The sequence below is a fragment of the Cupressus sempervirens genome, chromosome 3 (genome assembly GCF_028749045.1).
Source record: "Cupressus sempervirens isolate cs-2001-9-10 chromosome 3, ASM2874904v1, whole genome shotgun sequence".
NCBI classification, from domain to species: Eukaryota; Viridiplantae; Streptophyta; class Pinopsida; order Cupressales; family Cupressaceae; genus Cupressus; species Cupressus sempervirens.
Window position 1 is genome coordinate 704,581,677 of NC_143120.1, and position 21,380 is coordinate 704,603,056.

Sequence of the window (21,380 nt, forward strand, 5' to 3'; positions counted from 1 at the left end):
TATATTAGTTAAATATATCCTATGGCAGTATTTTTTAGACATGATAAATAAAAAATATTCATAAAATAAAATCAACATGTTTCTTAGGATAAAATTTAATAAATTTTTTGAGGGAAAAGGGATGACAAATTAGGGAAAGGAGACAATTTGCATGGGTTGTGGTAGAGGAGGGACCAATTTAGTTCCAATATCTACTATATTTATTAGGGTTTTTAATGATACAAAATAAATAACTTAACTTTATTTGCAGTTTATTCAATAAAAAGAAATTATATACTACTTTAATAATATTATTTAATTACTAATATAGATATCTTAAATAAATCCATCTAAATAAATGTCGATAGATATCCACTACAAAATAATTATAATTTAATCTACTACATCTAAAGTTATTTATATTTCTTTTATCTCCATTTATTTATATTTTTGCTAACTTAAGATTTTTATTTTTATTTCTTTAAAAATGGATGTTTTATATTTTCAATTATAATAATTTATATAGATATTTTATGTGGTAATTATTAAATTATTTTTAAAAGTATATTTTATTTATAATAAAATTTAAACTCTTGACATGTAGATGGTTGTCAAATTCAACCTAGAAGAATAAAAGTTAACATTAACATAGTTACACAATCTCACTCCCCCATTCTGTCATTGTAGAATGCCTATCGACATTTAAAATACAATATTAATTACTTAAAATCACTAAAATTATTTTTTCAACATTAACAATTGCATAGTTTTCATGAATATTGCCCTCTCTACTATTTTATAATATTACATAGATATTTAAAAACGATTGGTAAACTTTATCAATTAAAACTTTAAGAAATAATCTTTTAAATAATTTAATACAAATAATAAATATTAATAATACAATAAAATATAAAATCCCATGTAAACATAAAAACTCAAATATTTTTAAAAAAAGATAACAAAAACTTTATTGTTTGTAATATGCTTAATCATTCATTTAAATAAAGAAAAATATTAAATTAAATAATATTAATAATATTGACATAAAATTAATAATATTTATAATAGAATAAAATATAAAGTCTTTGAAATAATACACATGGTGGCTATGTTTTATATAGGGACAAAACTAATAATTATTTATTATTTAAATCTAAATGAAACAATCTGTATCCTACTTTATACTACCTAAATATATCTTAATGATAATTTCAATTCTTTTGTCATGGTGGTCCATTATATTTCATTTTAAGGCAACAATTTTTTAGTCACTTTTCTATTATTTAACTTTTTAAAATAAAATAAAATCTCTTGGTAAAATAAAAATTGAAATTCATTATTAAAAAAAAAAAAACAATTTAATTTCAAATTATCATTATATATTTTTGTCTCAATTCCTTCATCATTCTCATAGCCTAGAAGATCATGACAAGGTTTCTAATAATGGGGAGAAGATAGAGTGGGTAATCTCTCTTAGGGACCCTTCCTTTGATGCCTCTACATCTCTACATAGCAAATTGTCCTCTCTTGGGGACAATGAAGATATGCAAGATATGTTATCATGAATGTCTCTCATGGAATGTGTAGGCACCAATAGACCTTCCTAAAAAGTATTATGTTCATGATACCAAGTGTCAACTTAGTAATCTTGATGTTTTATGTCTTCAAGATGTTAAAGTTGTTGGGTTTCTTCTCAACTCATTCTACCATGTTATTTGGTTGGATAGTGCCTTTTTTTTTTCTCAACACGAGGCTAGAAAATTTGGTTTAGTCTTACTTTCTTCAGTTATTTTGCATGATTCTGACCCAATGTAGAGGGTTATTTGGATTCTTTTTTTTCAGAGTCATTCTTTTGGTATTGTCAACATCTATGGCCCTAATGATCTTGTTGAGAACTCACACATGTGGCACTAGTTGGAGGATCATTTGCTACCTACTACTTGGGTCATTTGTGGGGACATCAATATGGTTGAGTTGTATTCTAAATAGGAAGGGATTTTTGTTTTTTAATTGATAGTTGGTGAAATAGAAGCCTATATTTACATGCAGAACAAGTTGGTACTTTTTTATCCCATTCCTAATAACCACTGATCTGGTGTGTTTTGGTATACTTGGTCCAATTTTTGAGTTGGGTCTGACAGAATCCTAAAGCAATAACACAAGTTCATGCTTTTGGTTTAGTCCTTTTTTTCCTTTTTATACAAGCATGCTTTCCTTGTCACCCATTTTCCACATGTGACCTTGTCAGATCATTACCCAATCCTCTTTTTCATCAGTTGGCATGTAGCACAACCTCATCCTTGTAAAACCTAGTTCTTTCTTGATACTTCCTTTCTATCCTACATAACCACTGTTTCCCACATTCTTTATGTCTGGAACCTTAAGCCTAAGCCCCACACCTCTACTAGGTGGATTTAATGGTGGAATTTATGCCATCCTTTGTACTACACAATTTCATTGCATCTATAGGACTTAGGAGATAGTTGGTCATAGATCTTATGAAACCACCACTAAAGATCTTTGTATGACCTCAGAGGCTGTTTCCATGAATCTATTTGACACCAAATTGCAAGTTTATCTTGTCAACCTTCCATGCTAGAAACAAGTTACAGAGAATTATGCTACTAGGGGAGCTTAGATGAAAGCCCATATCCACTAGCTTGAGGTTGGTGATCAAGCTTCTAAGTAATTTTTCAATGTTGTACAAACCCACCATTCTATAGTGGGTGTCAACCATATTAGGGAGGAATAGTACATCCTTTCTAATGTTCCTAGCATCCTCCACAGTTTTGGGTGTGATTATGAGAAGGTTTTCACTACATAGGGAGCCATTGTTGTGCATGACAATGCCCTACAGTCCTTCAACGCTATCACTACCAATAGGCTTGTTCTAAAGAAATATGCATTTCGTGAGTAGAAGCTTACACTTTTTAATATCAAGGAAGTTTTCTTCTTCATGGTTAATGAGAAAGCCCCTAGCTTTAATGGCTTCCCTTGTGAATTTTACAAAGCCCTTTGGGAAGACATTGGCTTTGATTTGCATTTGATTGTTCTTCTCATTCCTTACGCAACAAAATTAATAATGGTAATATCAAACTCATACCTAAAGCTAATGATCTTGAAGGCATATGTAATTAGAGGACCATCACTTTATTGAATATTTTGAGCAAGATAACTAACAAGTTTCTCTCCCTTAAACTCCAACATTTTCTCCCTTAGATTGTTCATCCTGAAAAAACTAATTTCATTAAATCTAGATGTATTCTAGATAATATTATTGTTGTGTGGGAAGGTGTGGAGTGGTCTCATCAATCCAAACAATAGGTATTCTTTCTTAAGATTTACTTTGCTAAAGCATATGACTGTATTGAATGGCCTTTTATTTTGGCCATGTTTCAAGCCTTGGGGGTTGGCCCTACTTTTCTACAATTAGTTCAGATGTTTTTTTGAGATGCCTCAGCTTGTATTACTAGAAATGGTTGACAATATGCAACCTTTGGGCTCTATAGATCTATTCAGCAAGGTTGTCCTTTAGTGCTTTCCCTTTATGTTTTGGCTACTGAAGAATTTGGTTATCTACTTGTTGAAGTGATCTCTCAAGGCCTTATGTGGGACATAGCTCTCCTTAATTCAATTGTGTAGCTTGTCAACGGACATTGTTCCAATAACTCCTTTCCCACCATTCAAGAAGATGAGGGAAATATTGCTGATTTCCTACAATACTTTGATGCTTTCTACCTTTCTTTTGGGTCTTTTGTTCAATGGCACAAGACCCTCTACTATAGAAAATCATTTTTGTCAAGCCCTAAATGGTTGTAGCACTAAGAGTGGAAATGGGTACAACATGGTAAAAATGTTCATTTATCAAGCATTCCCTTTGCCTTCCAAGCTTTCTTAGTGGATCTTTGGAAAGTTGTCCTAGCTAGGGTTGAGAAGAAGATGGAATATTGGGTTACCAAACCTCTCAACCTTGCAAGAAAATTTCAGATTTGCACTAAAGTCTTGGCTTCCATGCATGTCTAGTACTCATGTTGGTACCCTTCTAAAGCTGCATATCTCAAGATTGAACAACTCTTAAAGGATTTCTACTAGTCTTATACTATGCCCTACTCACAACAAGGGAATTTCCCTTTGCATCAAATGGGCCATTCAAGCTTTCACTAGCGATGAGGCCTAGAAAATTTTGTTTGGGTATTGCATTTCTTCATGCTTTCTAGTTATTTAGCTCGCCTAGAAGGGGATTGGCTTTGCAACTCTTATTGTGACAACTGAACTTGTAAAAATTTAGGGCACCCTTGTTGCAAAAGGTTTTTGAAATCCATAGAAGACATCAAACCTTGGCTTTGATGGGCAAGAAATGAGTTAAGAGATGGTCTCTTAGTGAATCATCAAAACTTATAATGGTCTTCTCTATTTTCTATTCAATGTGTTCCTCTAGGTAAAATTTATGGACCTAGCACATTGCACTTATTTAGAAGGGGAATCAAGACCCCTAAAGATATTTTTCCTGAGTTTCTAGGGTGTTTCCCTCATGGGTGGACATGTAGGTTAAGTTCAAATTTTTATAGCAAGATAGGTAAACAGTTGATATTATAGGATTTGATGATGAACAAATCCATAGAACTTGGATATCTTGCATGCAAATAACCTATTATAAGGAAGAAAGAAAAGAAAAGAGAGAAGTGTTTTCTCAATAAACAAGAAAATTGTATTTTCTTGTGAAAAATAGTATTCATTATTTAGAATTTATCAATCCTTATGAAGGAGAGGAGGTCAAAACCCTCAAAACGAAACCCTAAATGGTAAATAACATTTAATAATTACTAATTACTTGTTAAATAGAAATGCAAGGTGCATAAAGTGAAACCTTAAGAAGGGAGTAAAGGTTATTTAAGAAATCATGATCATAATTAAAACCAAATTAATCTCTTACTCCAAGATCCCCCCTTAAGATGAGCAACAGTGTAGAAAAAAATAATGCATGGAAACTAAAATGTTGAAAGTAGACTTGGGTCCTGGCAACAAGGCCTAATGAGGTACCCAATCACAATCAAATCTCCATGAAATAGAAAAATATAGAAAACCTGAGGGAAAAAACCTACTCCAAAAAGAGATAGAAAATGATGCGTAAATGAAATATCTGAAGAGACCCTCTCAAGACCATTAGTACAATGAAAGATCCCTAGAACCTTTAGACTCCATAGTCCCACAAACATGGAAGAAATCTTGTTTCGATGAACATATCAATGTGGCTCCAATCGGAAGGAAACAAAGTTAGTGGACAAGGATGATAATACACATGTATATAAGGTACATTTGGAAGTCCTAGTTGATGCTCTAAGGAGAAAGCATGAGAATCTTTAAATGGAATCTATAATGGAGGTGGGATAATAGGTGTGTTGAATCTATCATCTAAGAGGAGATGTGTGCCCTCTAATATATCCTCAACAACTACAGTAGGTAGATCATTGATTGTAGCTATAATAGTGGGCAATATTGAAGAGTAATCTTATGCAAGAAATAGAGTTTGAATAGGAGGTGTAGGTATAGAAGTCACATCAGTGATCTTAGGAACAACACATAAGTTCAAGCAAACTAACTTCACCTCAATAGTCTCTCATGAAGAAGGTCAGTGAGTCTTTGATAGTTGATATGGTGGACCAAAATGTGAGAAGGAATGTAAGGGGGAAGCATGATCAATAGTCCCCATAGTAATCATACTACCTATCTTACTATCTGCAATGTACACTAAATCTTATGTAAACTCAAATGTCTTCCCTATCCAACTTTTTGTAATCTGATAGATAGAGAGAAGGTTAGAGGACAAAGATGGAACACAAAGTACATCATGAAATTTACTATAATCATTGTCAATATAATATTTCCCACATATAGTCATAACAATGTCGTTCCCCATAAAAATGTGTGGAGTAGGAGAAGCATCAAATGATGAGAATAAATCCTAAGAAGATTTCATATGGTGTGGAGCACCTAAATCTAGTAACCATCTAGAAGATGGAGGAGTAATAGTTGCACATATTGCACATACCCTTTCCTATATCTTTACCATCTAACTGAAATAATGATGGTGAAGAAGATCTATGAATAGTGAAGGAATATAAATATTTCTCTTTTAAAGGAGAACTGTCAAATGTGAAACATGTCTAGAATAGCCATCTAACTTCTTCTCATAGCAGTGTGCCTCATCATGATTAGGCTTATTATAATAAGTCCACTTCGATCTTTCTAGCTTTGGTTTAACCCCCTTAGGAGGAGGTGGCTTTGATGAACTATGAGGGATAGGATCAATCTGAGACTTGGTAGAATGTGATTTTTATGTCTTCTCCTTCATCTTAGAAGATGGTTGAATTACCAAAGAAAAGTTTATGATCTTATCAGAGAATCCAACTAACAAATCTTAGCTTTCTCTAGAGTCAAATGATCACAGAAAACCTCAAAGAATTGCATTAAAAATCAATTACCCAAAGAATCTTTGATGGAATAGAAGATAGAAGCAAAAATCTGAAATTTTCCACAAAGGTTAGGAAGAATCAAGTAGATGCACTCACTATTAGTCTTAGTTTTCCCGAAACCTTGTAATAAAGACCTCTATTATTTAAACTTCATCAAGAAGTCCTTAATGAAAGGAATAGAATTTAGTACAAGAGAGGTAAGCTCTGCCTCAATCTAAAGTGCCCTAAACAAGGAAGAAAGAAAATGTGTGTGTGTGTGTGTGTGTGTGTGAGAGAGAGAGAGAGAGAGGTTTTATAAACAAACAAGAAAATTATATTTTACTATGCAAAATAGAATGAATAAATTTAGAGATTGAAACCCTAAATAGTAAATGACATTTAATAATTACTAATTAATTATTAAATGGAAATGCAAGGTGCATAAAGTAAAATCTTAAGAAGGGAGTAAAGGTTATTTAATATATGAAATTAAATTAACCTTTTACTCTAATAGATTTACTAGTTTTTGCGGTGTCACCCATATGTTTTACAAGCTTGATATTTAGTCATCTCACCCATGGTGGAAGGAGTGGAAGTGGTAACTTCCACTCCTTTTACTAGTTATAAACCCAAGTTATTCTATCATTGGGATATTCCCCACCTTCCAATGGTTGACGCTCTCAACTAGCATTAGCATTTGCAATCCTCTCACATGACTTGGAGTCCCAAATTTGCCATTGTTTGGCAAGATATCATAGACCTAAAGATAACTCACTTTTCACGATGTCTCCTCTTCCATGGAACATTATTGGGACCTCTACTTTGACATATGGATGTCCCAGACCCTAGATGTCTTTTTTGTGGCCAATCAAAAAAATTCCTACATATTTTTTGGTTTTGTAGGTGAGCTCAAAATTACTGGTATTAGATTCATTTTTTGTTTATGCCTTACCATCAAGAGGCTTTTTCCTGGCATATGGTTGTGATAGGAGATGCAACTAGGCTTCCTTTTAAGTATTCCCAAATATGTAATAGTTTCTTATTGGATATTTTGTTTACTATACAAAACGACAACAATGTTGTGTTATTCTCTCACTTCTTCCTGATATACATGTCGCTATGTATGTTAAGGCATGTATTGGTAATAATGTCATAATGTAGATTCAAGTGCAAACATGTAAGGTGGAATTGGAGGTCTCAAACCTATAGGAGATTTTAGCTCATTGGGGTAGTGTCCCTTGTATAGTCCCTTATGTGTCACTGGATACTCTTTTCGATGATCATACTCCTTGTGGTCATTAAAAAGGCTAGAGTAGTTCAACGCACTACTCATATAATCCTAGGACACAACCCTCTTTCCACTCTTCTAGTGATAGTTTTGGTGGTCAATTTTGCTTGGCCAACCTTGCATTGAGGACAAGCTCATGTTGGTCGCTCTTTTCTCCTTTTCCTACTTCAGATGCAGGCTAGCCCTTTGTGCATAGAGAACCTAAATGGGCACTCCCTTGGTTGGACTTAGCCATCTCTTTGCCTAGGCTAAAGGGAGAAAAAGATAAAGATGATGTTGTTGTCACCCTTGTCAATGGTTGGGCTCCACCTGAGCCATCTACCAACCTTAAGCACTTTTGGGGTTTTGACGATAAACACCCTCCCTTAGCTGACACTATACTTGTAGCCTGACAATTTTCTTTCTTTCTTTTTTGCAAAAAGAGGGGTAAAAATTTATTAAGACATAAAGGAATACAACAAGGAGAGCTCAACAAGGAGCTTGATCCTGAGCAACAAGATCATCAAATTCTTGCACCATCTCAAAGGACAGTTGCCCCCTATCCCTAACATTCCAACCCGGATCATGACTAGAAGCCCATTTGGCTAAAAAATCAGCAGGTCTATTCCATTCTCGCAGAATATACTTGAACCTAATGAACTGAAAAGAGGAAGAGAAGAAAAGAATCTGCTTAACAACAGTGGCCAGCTGCCAACTAACATCCTCAAGCTTTTGCGAAGAAAGCATGTTCACCACCACCTGGGAATCAGACTCACAAATAAGCTTACTCCAACCCCACAAGCAACACTGTTCCACAGCATATAAAATAGCCAGAGCTTCCATGAGATTGTTAGTATAATCACCCTTATGAATTGAGAAGAAAAATTTAACATTCCCATAACTACAATGAGCCACTCTGCCAATACCAGCCGGACCAGGATTCCCATGAGAAGAAACATCAGTGTTAATTTTCAGAACTCCACAGGGAGGAGGAGTCCAGTGCCCATCTCGGTTAACCCAACCCTTCTTCTAATGGTGAAGCTGCCTGGACATAGAAGGAAACCTATGAGCCGCAACCCCATCCTGCAGATGAAAATTGAGGCGATTACAGATAGCAAGATCAATCGGATCCATACCCCCATCAAGCTCACACTTCACAAGAATATTTTCCTAGAGAGAATGTGATATTTTCCACCAAAGATGCAAAACACCAAGCCAGACATCTTGGAATATGTGACGATTCCTCTCCAACCAGATATGCCAAAGCATGAAAGATGGGCTAGCAATCCAAGCAGCATGGAGAGAAGAAGACTTGGAGGGAGCACTACCCAAGCGAGCCCAGAACTCAGGCAAAGAGGAAGCATGCCGACAAGAGCAATCCCAAGTGCACCACCAAAGGTGCCATATCTGAGTAGAATAGGAGAAATGGAAGAAAAGATGGGAGACAAACTCCTCTCCATTACCACACAAAACACAATAAGAGGGGCCCTGAAATCCACGTTTACAAAGATTATCCCAGGTAAGACAATGGTTGTGAGCCACTAGCCACATGAAAAAATTGCACTTGGACCAAGAAACTTTATTCCAGACTTGCTTCCACCAAGGGACCTCAGCATCCCCAAATAATTGTCTAGTTATCTCCTGATACCCAGCAGAGACATGATATTTACTAGACAAGGTACCGCCCCAAGCCAATACATCTAGACCAAGCAAAGAGGAACACTCTCTAGAGGCCAGAATTTGAGAAAGCTCCTGACGATCCATGTCTATACCTCCAGGAAGCCAATCAGAGGAATGCTTCCATCTATAACCAACAACAGGTCCCAATTGATAAGGAGTCTTGTAATGAGCGACTTTATCCCATCCAATGGCAAGAAAAGAATCACAAAGAGGCTGAAGATGACGGTATATGGATAAAATGGAAGGGAATCCATCCCAAGCATCAGACCAAAACAAAGCCTGAGAACCTCCTTTACATATCCAGAACAGACCCCTCTTCACCAACATCGCACCTGTCTTCAAAGTATGCCAAATCATTGAGCCACGACCTTCAAGAGGAAGTGCAGAAACAGAGCAAGGATCAGCACCATGAAAATATTTATGAGTGATAATACGAGCCCAAAGTTGATGCTGTCCAAAGCACCATCACCAATAAAGTTTAGCAGCCAAAGCTTGTCTACTCAATAGAGCAGAACGAAGACCAATACCACCCTCCTTTTTAGGCCTACAAATAGTTGCCCAATTAACCAAGCTCCATTTAGTACTACGCAAATTACCACTCCAAAGGAATTGTCGAGAAAGAGCATCAAACTCCTTGAGAAAGTAAATAGGTGCAGCATGAACCATGCTTCTATAAGTAGGAAGAGCTTGGATAACAGCTTGAAGAAGAGTAACCCGGGCAGCAGTACAAAGCCATCTATGAGTCCAATGATTTACCTTATCTTGAAGCTTGGTAATCAAATTTTGCCAGAAGAGACGTGACTGCCTAGAAACAGCAATAGGAATGCCAGTATAAGTCAGAGGAAGTGAACCTATCTGAAACCGTAGGATACCAACAATCCTGTGCTGAATAGAATCAGGAGTGTTAAAAAAGTAAATGAAAGATTTGTGCTCATTAACTTTCTGGCCTGAAGCTGCCAAATAAACGTCCAAAGCATGTTGAAAGGCTTCAGCTTCCTTGATCCTAGCAAGACCAGCAAGAGCAGAATCATCAACAAATTGAAGATGGGAAAGAGAAGGTAAGCCATTACCCCACTGCCAGCCTTGAATAGAATTCTGGGACACCTGATGCTTAATGAATCTGCCCAAGCCTTCAGCCATGATGATGAATAGATATGGGGAGAGAGGGTCACCCTGGGGGAGGCCTCTAGAATCACCAAATAGTTGTGAAGGTTGACCATTAATAAGAATAGAAAAAGAGGCAGAAGTAACGCAACTCATAATCCAACTCACCCAGTCAGAGCTAAATCCAAAAGAAAGAAGAATACTCCTTAGGAAGCTCCATTTAACTCTATCATAGGCCTTAGCCATATCCAGCTTAAAAAACATGGCTCTCTCCCTTGAAGTAGCCATAGAGTGAATAGCCTCAGTAGCAATAACCACCCCATCCAAAATTTGTCTTCCAGCAACAAAACCACCTTCTTCTTCTGAGATAATAATGGGAAGCCACCTTTTCAGTCTCTCAGCAATCAGCTTAGTAATAACTTTGTAGACCACATTACATAAGGCAATTGGTCTAAAAAACTCCAATTGATTAGCACCCTCTATCTTAGGAATAAGAGTCAAGAATGTAGAGTTCAAAGCTCAAAGCATCTGCTTGCTAGCATAGGATTCTTTAACCACTTCCAACAAATCATGATTAATGATGTCCCAAAATTCCTGAAAGAATTCAACTAGAAAACCATCAGGACCAGGAGCCTTCCCCTTAGGCATGCCAAAGACCACCACCTCCAGCTTTTCCAAAGAGATGGGACGCATGAGATAATCGTTCATTTCCTGAGTGATAAGGGAAGGAATACAGGACAAAATAATATTTTCTTCATTAGAGTCCTTAGATAAGAGGGTAGAGAAGTACGAAATAGCCTCCTAGAACAAAGCTAGCAAGGAATTCAGTTAGATACCTTGAGAATTAACCAAAGAAGAGATAGTGCTATGATTTCGGCGAGATTGCACTGTTTTATGGAAAAAGGCAGTGTTTCAATCACCTTCCTAGAGCCAATCAACTCGAGCCTTTTGCTTCCAAAAAATTTCCTCTCGAAGTTCCCATTCTTCTAGAGCTCTAGAAGCAAGGGATTCAGCCTGGCCAAGATCCTCCGAGAAACCTCAATCTCTAATCTCCCTTGTGATGACATCAAGATTTTCTTGAGCAAGCCTCTTCAAAAAGTGAAGATTCCCAAAGCATTCCCTATTCCATATCTTGAGCTACCTTTTAACATATTGAAGCCTTTTAGAAAATGAGAACATTGTAGTACCATATGCAGGGTCACCATCTTTCCACCAACAAAAAACAAAATCATGAAGAGAGGAGTCACGAAGCCACATCAACTGGAACTTAAAAGGAGGATGCTTCAGAACATAAGCCCCTATAGTGGAAAATTTGATTGGCCAGTGATCTGAACCCCTCCAATCAAGGATTTCTGAAGAGATAGTAAGGGTGCCACTAAGCCAGAAGCAAGAAACAAGAAATCTATCCAGGCGTTCTGAGATAGCAGCAGCACCAGTCCTGCGATTATTTCAGGTATAGAGGCCATTAGAAGGCTTAACATCAGAGAGATGCAAAAGAGATATGTGTTGCCGAAGAAGACCAGAAGAAGGCCCCAATCTAGCCAAACCACCATGCTTCTCTTCCAGACTTAAAACTGAATTGAAGTCCCCTGCTAACACCCAAGGATGATAAGGATGACAATTTCTAACATATTGAATATGTTCCCAAAGTTCCTCCTTTCCCACAAGATCAATAGGTGCATACACATTAGTAACCATGATTACCTCTCCTGAGTCTAGAGTAGAAGCTACCATAGAGAGAGCTGAGCGAGAAGACATCCAGGCAAGAGGAGAAATTTTTTGAGGATCCCAAAATATAGCTAAACCACTAGCACTACCTGTTGCCCCAACACACTGACATTGGCCACGAGACCAAATACTAGAGGCATGTTGGACCATAGACTCCACAGAGAGCTTAGTCTCTTGGATACAAAAAACATCAGGACTATGATCAACCACCAAGTTATGAATAGCCTTTTGTCTAGGGATGCTATTCAATCCCCTTACATTCCATGAGAGAATAATCATCATTGGGTAGATTTGGGAAAATGAGAATCCAAAGGTTTCACTGAACCAGACTCAATCAATATATCTCCTGTGAGTTTAATCTTCTCTTGGTCTATTTTGCGCCCACTCCTTAGAGGGGGAGAAGAAGAAGCCCGCTTAAAGGGTCGAGGCAGTAACCCCAAGGGGAGAGGAGATCCCTTGCCCTTACCTGATGGTAGTACATCCTTAACCAAGTCAGCCAAAACAACATCATCATCTTCCAACACTGCAGGAGTCACCAGAGTCGCTGTCACAGGAGCTACAGGAACCTCACAATTTTGATATACTACAACTTGAGATGCCCCACAAGCATCATTAGGAACAGATCTCTCATCTGGGCAAGCTGGATCAGAAGAGATAGGAGGAGGAATACCCTCCTCTAGAACCATACTATCCAGCACCTCAAAATGGTTAAAACCTAAATCAGATAATCTTTCTTACAAAGGCCTCTTTTGACCACGTCCCTCAGCTCGAGGACGAACAGGGGTAAATCCATCCTTATCCTGCATTGAAGCCTTACCCTTACCTGTAGCATCTTGTGGATTCATCCCCTTGGTAGTATTAACCATTTGAGATTGTCCTTTCCTTGTAGTATCTGCCAAACCACCAGCATTTCTAGCTGTAGACTGATCCACTCCTTTGAAACTCGAGTTACGGGGGCACTGCCACAGTAAATGACCATACTCATGACAAATTCGGCAACGAAAAGGCAGGGATTCATAATCTAACTGCTGCACCCAAGAAGAATCCCCCAGACAAATTTCCAAAGAATCTGGTAATGGGTTAATCAAATTAATTTCAACACAAATTCTAGCAAAAGAAATAACCTTTTTATCGAGGGTTTGATGTGCGATCGCAGTTGGCTTTCCCACCAAAGCAGCAATTTGTCGAAGGATGTCTTCACGCCAAAATTCCAAGGGAAGACGAGGCAAGCGAACCCAAACTGGCACTGTTGAAAGGAGATCCTCAGCAGAATTAAAACTTGAATGCCAAGGTTTGACAAATAACCCCACATTGTTGTAGAAATAAGGGCCTCCTTCAAAAACACGATCACGATCAGACATGCAAGAGAATACAACAAAAAAATAACTATTCCCTGCCAACATAATCTTCATATCACCTTCCACCTGCCAAGAGCGGCGAATCCATGCCTCAAGAGCGGATAGGGAAATCCGGATTCCAAGAAATTTGCATATCAAAGCATGCTTGGTCCAATAATCAATGTCCTCCATTATAGCCGTTGGAGGAATAACCAGAACAGGGCGATCATGGCTACACGGAAGAAAACCATTAACTTTTTTTAGCTTGGAGCTCTCCCAAGAATAAAACGATTCAGATCACATTGCATGCATAGTTGGAGAAGAACCATCTATTCTCACCAATGGAAAAGAAATCCCAGGCCCTGCCATGCAAACAATAAAACCCCCAATCCAAAATTCACTGCAGAAGATCTCCAAAAACACCGACACAAATTATGTCCAGTAGCTAACAATCCAAATAGAACAAAAAAATAGTAAAGATCAAACACCAAGAACAGGCTAGGGGAAAAACCCTAGCCCAGTCGGTAGCCAACGCTTCTCAGAGACTCCATCGCACCTCTCACCTTTTTCTTCACCTCAGCTAGCGATCTGACAATTTTCTTTCTTCTTCCTTAATGTTTTTTCTATTTTTTTATGAATAGTAATTTTATTTGGTTGCATGTCAAGTGTGTTGGAGTTGATGAAAGCCAACTACGAAGGCGCCCGAGATCACCTACATGTAAGAACCTATCAAAGAGAAGCCAAGAAGAGGAAGAGCATGGAGCAAGGGAAAAATCTTAAATGGACATGAGAGACCACAAGTATGCAAACACAATAGAAAATGTATTTACAATATGCACAATGCCTTATTGTGATGTGAAAATACAATGAGGGAGCCCGCTTATAAAGAGCTCATGGAAGCTTGTAGAAAAAGCTAGAAGGTGGTAGAAGATAAGGATGACAACTTAGCACATATCCACAAAAGGTGGAACATGCTAGAAGGGAACAGACTCCCGTGTTGTCAACAACTAACTATTACATACATTAAATAAAAAATATTAAATAAATGCATTTACCTAAGTAAGCTTAAGTAAATAGAATAAATATTAAATAATTAATTATTTACTCTAACACGCCCCCTTAAGTGAAACTTAGGGAAATGCCTTAATCTCACAAAACTAAGATGAATGTAGAATGTGTCCTAGCAACGAGGCCATGTTAGGTACCCAAGTACAATGCAAGAAAAATGCAACCTCTCAAAAATGGGGAAAGAGAGAAAACCACGTTGGAAAAACCTTCCACCAAAAAGAGGTAAGAACCTAGTGAAGAACTGAAGAAGCCTCCAACTAGGGAAAAGTCCCCTAAAATGGGAATAGAGAGTGATCATGAAGAAGCATCATTGAAGCATGTAGAAGTCCCAAATCTATCAAACTGCTGATCTAAAGAACTTCCATGGAAGAAGAAGGCACGAATTGAGCATGTCTATATGGTAGGTGATCCATCTCACCGAAATGCATAGGTAGCCAGCCACTGCAATTGCCTTGTATATAGGATCAACCACTAAATACATAGTTCACACTATCAAACCATCGAACCATGGATGTATTAGAACAATAGCATAAGCCCTCCTTAATGTAGATGGGGTGAGATGACAAGCAATAGAGAAGGTGGTCCAAAGTACGACGAGAGAGGGAAAGAGCTACAGACACATGTAAAGACACGGTCAAACTGACTCTGCATGGGGCTAATGTTGTGGAAGGGACACTCACTTGACAAAGGGAGAATGCCTAAAACAACAAACAACTATCTCCCCATGGTGCTTTATTAAAATAGTGCATCTACAACTAACTCAAAACAATGTTCATGACCCCCCGAATGAAAAAGTGGCACTTTATCTGAGTGCGATACATAAAAGTGCTTCAAAATGATAGCTACAATGAACAAAACTTAAAACAACCTGATACAAAACAAAGTAAAGCTAAAAACAAAGGAAACCATGCCAGAAAAATGATCCTCGAGCCTAAAACACTCAAGATATCCACCATATAGAAAAAATGCCAAAACTATGATAGAAAGAGAATGGGTCAAAAACTAAGAAAAAGGACCACATTTTTGAAATGGTGACAGAAGCAACTTTCCAAAAATATAAAGTTTTCAAAAAATAGGCATGAGACACAAAAGATATGCTTGCCGGAGTCAAAAAAAGAACTTTGGACTTTGACTGAAAATAAAAGTAATAAAATTGTGTCAAAACCTAAAAATACCTATACCAAAGTCTCCATCTCAGAACCAGCTTTCCGAAACTTCTTTCAGATCAGAAAAATACATCCGTATGCTCAAGTTATGGCCAAAAAAATGAAGGTAGGTCAAAAATGACCCTGAAGGAGATGTGCAAGCAAGGTTGATGACACAAGCACTGACATCAGCAAGTCATGCGATTAAATTTGACAATTTCAAGGCCATCGCAGTAAAAAAAGGCCACGTGGCAGACACATGGCAGTGCCACATGGATGCCATGTGGCAAATTGCCACGTGGCACCCGTGCCACACGTCACACACAAATTAGTTGCAGTCCGACTGAGTTACCAAGCTGACAGTGCAAAAAACTCTGACTGGGTTGCTGATAGAGCACTGACTTCGAACCAGATGGCGCTGAGTGTAGAAATTGGTGGGGTGGCATAGGAGGGTTTCGCTAGCTGAGGTGCTGGGAAGGCGGCCGAGTGGCTCACGGGCTGTGGTGGAGGTCGAGGGGCTGAGGAACTGGCGATTGGTGGAGCGCAGGTTGCGGTTGGGTGGCCCTTCGGTGGCTGTTGGGCGGTGCCGCAGTGGCACAGCCTGCGACCCCCCTTGTTTAATTTTTTTAAATTTTTTTAAATGTCGATCGTTCATACATCTGTACGGCAGCGTGTAGGGCTAAAAAAATTTCACCTCCCAGAGCTCTATCTCCAAAAATGAAAATCTTTATATGAATCCTAACTGTAAATGACTTTTCGGATCCAATGGTGATGTCCATTTGGACTCAATGTGCTCTGAAAAATCACTGATCCCCTAATTTGAAAAAAAAATGCACAAACAAACTAGAGTTTGTGACTCTAAATCACGGCTTCAAAATTCTTCAACGAAGCAGTAGCAAGAAGGCTCTGATACTATGTTGGAGTTGATGAAAGCCAACTCCAAAGATGCCCAAGATCACCTGCATGTGAGAACCTGTCAAAGAGAAGCCAAGAAGAGGAAGAGCATGGAGCAAGGGAAAAACCCTAAACGGACATGAGAGACCACAAGTATGCAAAGACAAGAGAAAATGTATTTACAATATGCAAAATGTCTTATTGTGATGTGAAAATACAATGAGGGAGCTCGCTTATAAAGAGCTCATGGAAGCTTGTAGAACAAGTTGGAAGGTGGTAGAAGATAAGGATGACAACTCAACACATAGCCACAAAAGGTGGAACATGCTAGAAGGGAATAGACTCCCATGTTGTCAACAACTAACCACTACATGCATTAAATACAAAATATTAAATAAATGCATTTACCTAAGTAAGCTTAAGTAAATAGAATAAATAATTAATTATTTACTCTAACAAAGTGAACTTGCGGCATGATCTTGTATCCCCCTACACCTTTTTTGTGGATATGTATCTTTAAAATTTAAATTAAAAGAAAAGGTCTATTAATAAAAGAAATGTGTAGCCTCAAATTTGACGATCACCCTGCCTGTCAAATCACTTTTTTAATATGCTTGGGTTATTTTTGTGCATTTCATTTTACATCTAAAGGAAAATATTGATTATCAATTATTATTTTTATAAATGAATAATTTAAGATTTTTAAAAAATAATTTAAATAATTTATAATATAAAATCATATATATAAGCAGTTGTTTGACAAGAATTCTTTTGGTGATATGATTATTTTATATAGGTACAAATTGAAATAAGTCTAAATTAATAATAAGTGAAAAAAATCATATTTACATCAATTTTTAATTTTTTAATTTTTTTTGAAAATAATTCTAAAAATAATAATAATAAATAAGTACAAATTAGTTCTATATTAAGAAAATATAGATATTTTTAAATCAATACTATAAGAAAATTTTAATAACATATAAGTTTTTCTATATTAAAAAAATTATAAACTCATTAAATACCAAATTTGTTATACAACTTTCTAAAATTCATATATTTTATATATTATAAATTAGTACTGATATACACAAACACATATTAATATTAATAAAATAGAAAAAACTACACACACACACACACACACACGTATATGTGTGTCTATATATATACATATATACATATTGTATATATATATATACACATATATACATATGTATATATGTGTGTGTGTGTGTATATATATATATATATATATATGAGTGTAGATATACATATATACTTATATATGTATATATGTATACATACATATGTACATATATACATACATATACATATATACATGTGTGTGTGTGTATTCAAACATATAGTTTACTAGTAGCATTTAAATATATTATTTAATAAATAAATAAAAAATAATAATGTAACAAAACAAATCAATATAAAATTTACCAACAACAAAAAAATTCTAAATTTTGCAACCGGATAAAAATACTATTCACAAAAAAATACATTAAAGAAGAAGAAAGAAAACTGTCTATATATATATATGTGTGTGTGTGTGTGTGTGTGTGTGTGTGTGTGTGTGTGCACATATATATGTACATATATACCCATATATATGTATATATATATATATATATATATATATATATATATATATATATATATATATATATATATATATATTCAAACATATAGTTTACTAGTAGCATTTAAATATATTAATTAATTAATTAATAAAAAATAATAATATAACAAAACAAATCAATATAAAATTTACTAACAACTGTTAAATTTTACAAGTAGATAAAAATAATATTTGTAAAAATGAAAATTAAAGAAGAAAAAGAAAATTGTTAGGCTGCAAGTATAGTGTTAGCTGAGGGAGGGTCTTTATCATTAGAACCCCAAAAGTCCTTAGAGTTGGTAGATGACTAAGAGGGAACCCAACCATTGGCAAGGGTGACAACAACATCATCTTTATCTCTATATGATTATTTTATATAGATACAAACTAAAATAAGTCTAAATTAATAATAAATGAAAAAAATCATATTTACAACAATTTTTTAAATTTTAATTTTTTTTCAAATAATTTGAAAAATAATAATTAAAAATCAATACAAATTAGTTCTATATTAAAAAAGCATGGATGTTTTTAAATCAATACTAAATTTTAATAACATAGAAGTTTTTCTATATAACAAAATTTATAAACTCATATAAATACCAAATTAATTATACAACTTTTTAAAATTCATATATTTTATATATTATCAATTACTACTGATATACACAAACACATATTAATATTAATAAAACAGAAAAACTATATATATATATATATATTAGTAATATAACAAAACAAATCAATATAAAATTTATCAACAACAAAAAGTTTTAAATTTATCTTTTCTTTTCTTTGTAAATTTCAAAGTTTTACATGAGGCATTAATATTTTTCAAGGAACATAATCTATATTAATACCATTCTAGTACACTAATATAATTTTAACAGTTGAAATAAGATAATGTTATTTGGAAAAACTTCAAAGTTCCAAATTGAAAAAATAATATATGGAGGAAGAGGTTATAAACTCCGTACCAGGAGTGTCAATTACATTTATTATTCGGCCATCTTTCCCTGTGGTGTGTTCCATCCTACACTCTTTTGTGACCGACACTAAACTCGCAGACTCCTTAAAGGCAACACGGCCAAGGATGGAATTGCCAGTTGCACTCTTGCCATTGCCGGTTCGCCCCATCAAAACTAAAGTCGTCGGTTTCGCTGCCATTCTTAGTCTGCCGAAGCGGACTGCCAGTCAAACACAAAATGCTCAGCAGCTGCCTCAAGTATTCAAATCAGAGTTAAAAAGGAAAACTATTTTAAGCATACCGAATTGGGTAAATCCCTAAATCGTGCCACGCTTGAAAGCCAAGTTGGTGTGCGTTAGAAATAAGGGAGAGTTGCCTGAAACGAATGAATTGGCCAAATTTGAGTGGATGTAAATTGTTTGCTTTGAATATTCGGATGGAGAATGTATTCTGTGATGAAAACACCGAAATAATTGTTCTCGGATGATGTAGGCAAGAGAAAATATAGGAATCAAGATAAGGTTAATAAGCATAAAAAAATGGGTGAGGCAATTGAATCAAATTTTTAAAATAAGTTTTAAATGCCCTCCCACAAATCAGTATATTTCATTCGAAAACAAAGAGAATAAACTCCGTTAGTTTCTTATTCTTATCTCTACTTCGGTTCCCATGGTTGGACACCTGGCTGCAAGAAGATGGAGAAGAACATATACTCTCAACTATTTAACTATTTATAAATGAAATATCTATATTCCAAAGTGAACGATCACACTCGCAAATGTTCCAGAAAAAAATTAAACTTAGAACTGGTAGCGTGAAAGTTGACATGATGGATACGGAAAAACTTTAAAAAGAAAAAGGAGAGGAAAGGTGAGTAAGGTCAATTAGGGAATTATTTGGTGTATCTCTACATTAATTTGTGTATTATATAGGTTACTTGATAGGCCTGATATGCAACGAGTGATAGCTTGAAATAAATTATATTCCAGTTTTAGAGAAAGCTCATACTATGTTTAAAATAAGACAAGTGTGTGATAGAGGCGGGGGAATGAGTGTAAGTGGGTGATTATATATACACACACATAGAGAGAGGGGGGGTGATGGGTGGTGGAATAGAGAAAGTGAAGCAAAAAGTGATACATACAAACAACGGGGAAAGTAAATATAAATATAAAAGGATGGAGAAGGGTAGAGTGATGGAGGGCTCGATGCATAAATAGAGGTAGATATGTCTTGAGATTGATGGGTGAGAAAAAAGCATCATAGAGGCACAACCACTAAAAAATTTATAGAAATCTCCCCTCCTAGATTAGCCTACAAAACTCTTAGTCTCTCACACATTATTCGAGCCAACAAAGGGAAATCAAGTTTGTTGAGTTGATGGAGTACTCCGTATAGTGCCTCCCATATGGTGAACTCTCCCATGCGGTGAACTCTCCCATACCATATGGAGTGGAGTATGGTGCAGTACAATGCAAGCATAGTATGGTGATGTTACGTATGGGGAAGATTGGAGGTAAGTGGAGTGATGTCATATGGCCAGAGTGAATGTTGAGTATGGGAGCACGAGAGAACTGTGTTGAGTATGAGCATGGGGTTGTAGGGTGTGGCGTACTAGGATAGTGCTGTAGGGTGCCAAGTACGAGCTTGGATCTATACGAAAGGCACAAGTATAGTGGGGATGGGTACATGGATGTTTCCAATACGGTGACAGTTATGGTGTGAAGCAAAGTTGGTTGATCACTTATGTTATGTGATGGTTGACATACCAAACTCCATAACGAATTGGATAGTGTATAAATGTATGCAAGATTATTTGATACAGGGTGCTAAGTTTGTAGTTGACAATGATGATTGTATTGCTATAGAGATTATGAGGGCTGAGGCTGTGAGCCTAAAGAACGGTGCTGTAGAGGTAGAAGTGGGGTTGATTGTAAAGGCAATCTAAGCCTAAGTCTATTATTTGTATGTAATGTAATGTTTATTGTAATACACAGGGTGACACTTTGGTTCATGGCTGGTGGATTTTTCCTAAAAGGGTTTCCCATGTAAATTTCTATCTCATAAGTTTTATCTTGTGTGCCTTTATTTTCTCTATTCTTATTTTTCCTATGCATCTTAGTAGA

At 36.0% G+C, this 21,380-nt stretch overlaps 1 protein-coding gene across 1 annotated transcript in view; it reads right to left on the reverse strand.

Annotated features, from left to right (window-relative positions):
* LOC149568697 (immune-associated nucleotide-binding protein 1-like) overlaps positions 1–19,587 on the reverse strand; it is a 238,526-nt gene extending 218,939 nt beyond the window's left edge. Inside the window, exons 1-2 of the mRNA XM_089817604.1 lie at positions 19,556–19,587; positions 19,265–19,474 (exon numbers count right to left, since the gene is read on the reverse strand). Of these exons, the coding sequence (XP_089673730.1) occupies positions 19,265–19,454 (190 nt within the window). The 5' untranslated portion in view covers positions 19,455–19,474; positions 19,556–19,587. The remainder of the gene's footprint in view (positions 1–19,264; positions 19,475–19,555) is intronic.
* Between the last annotated feature and the right edge of the window lie 1,793 nt (positions 19,588–21,380).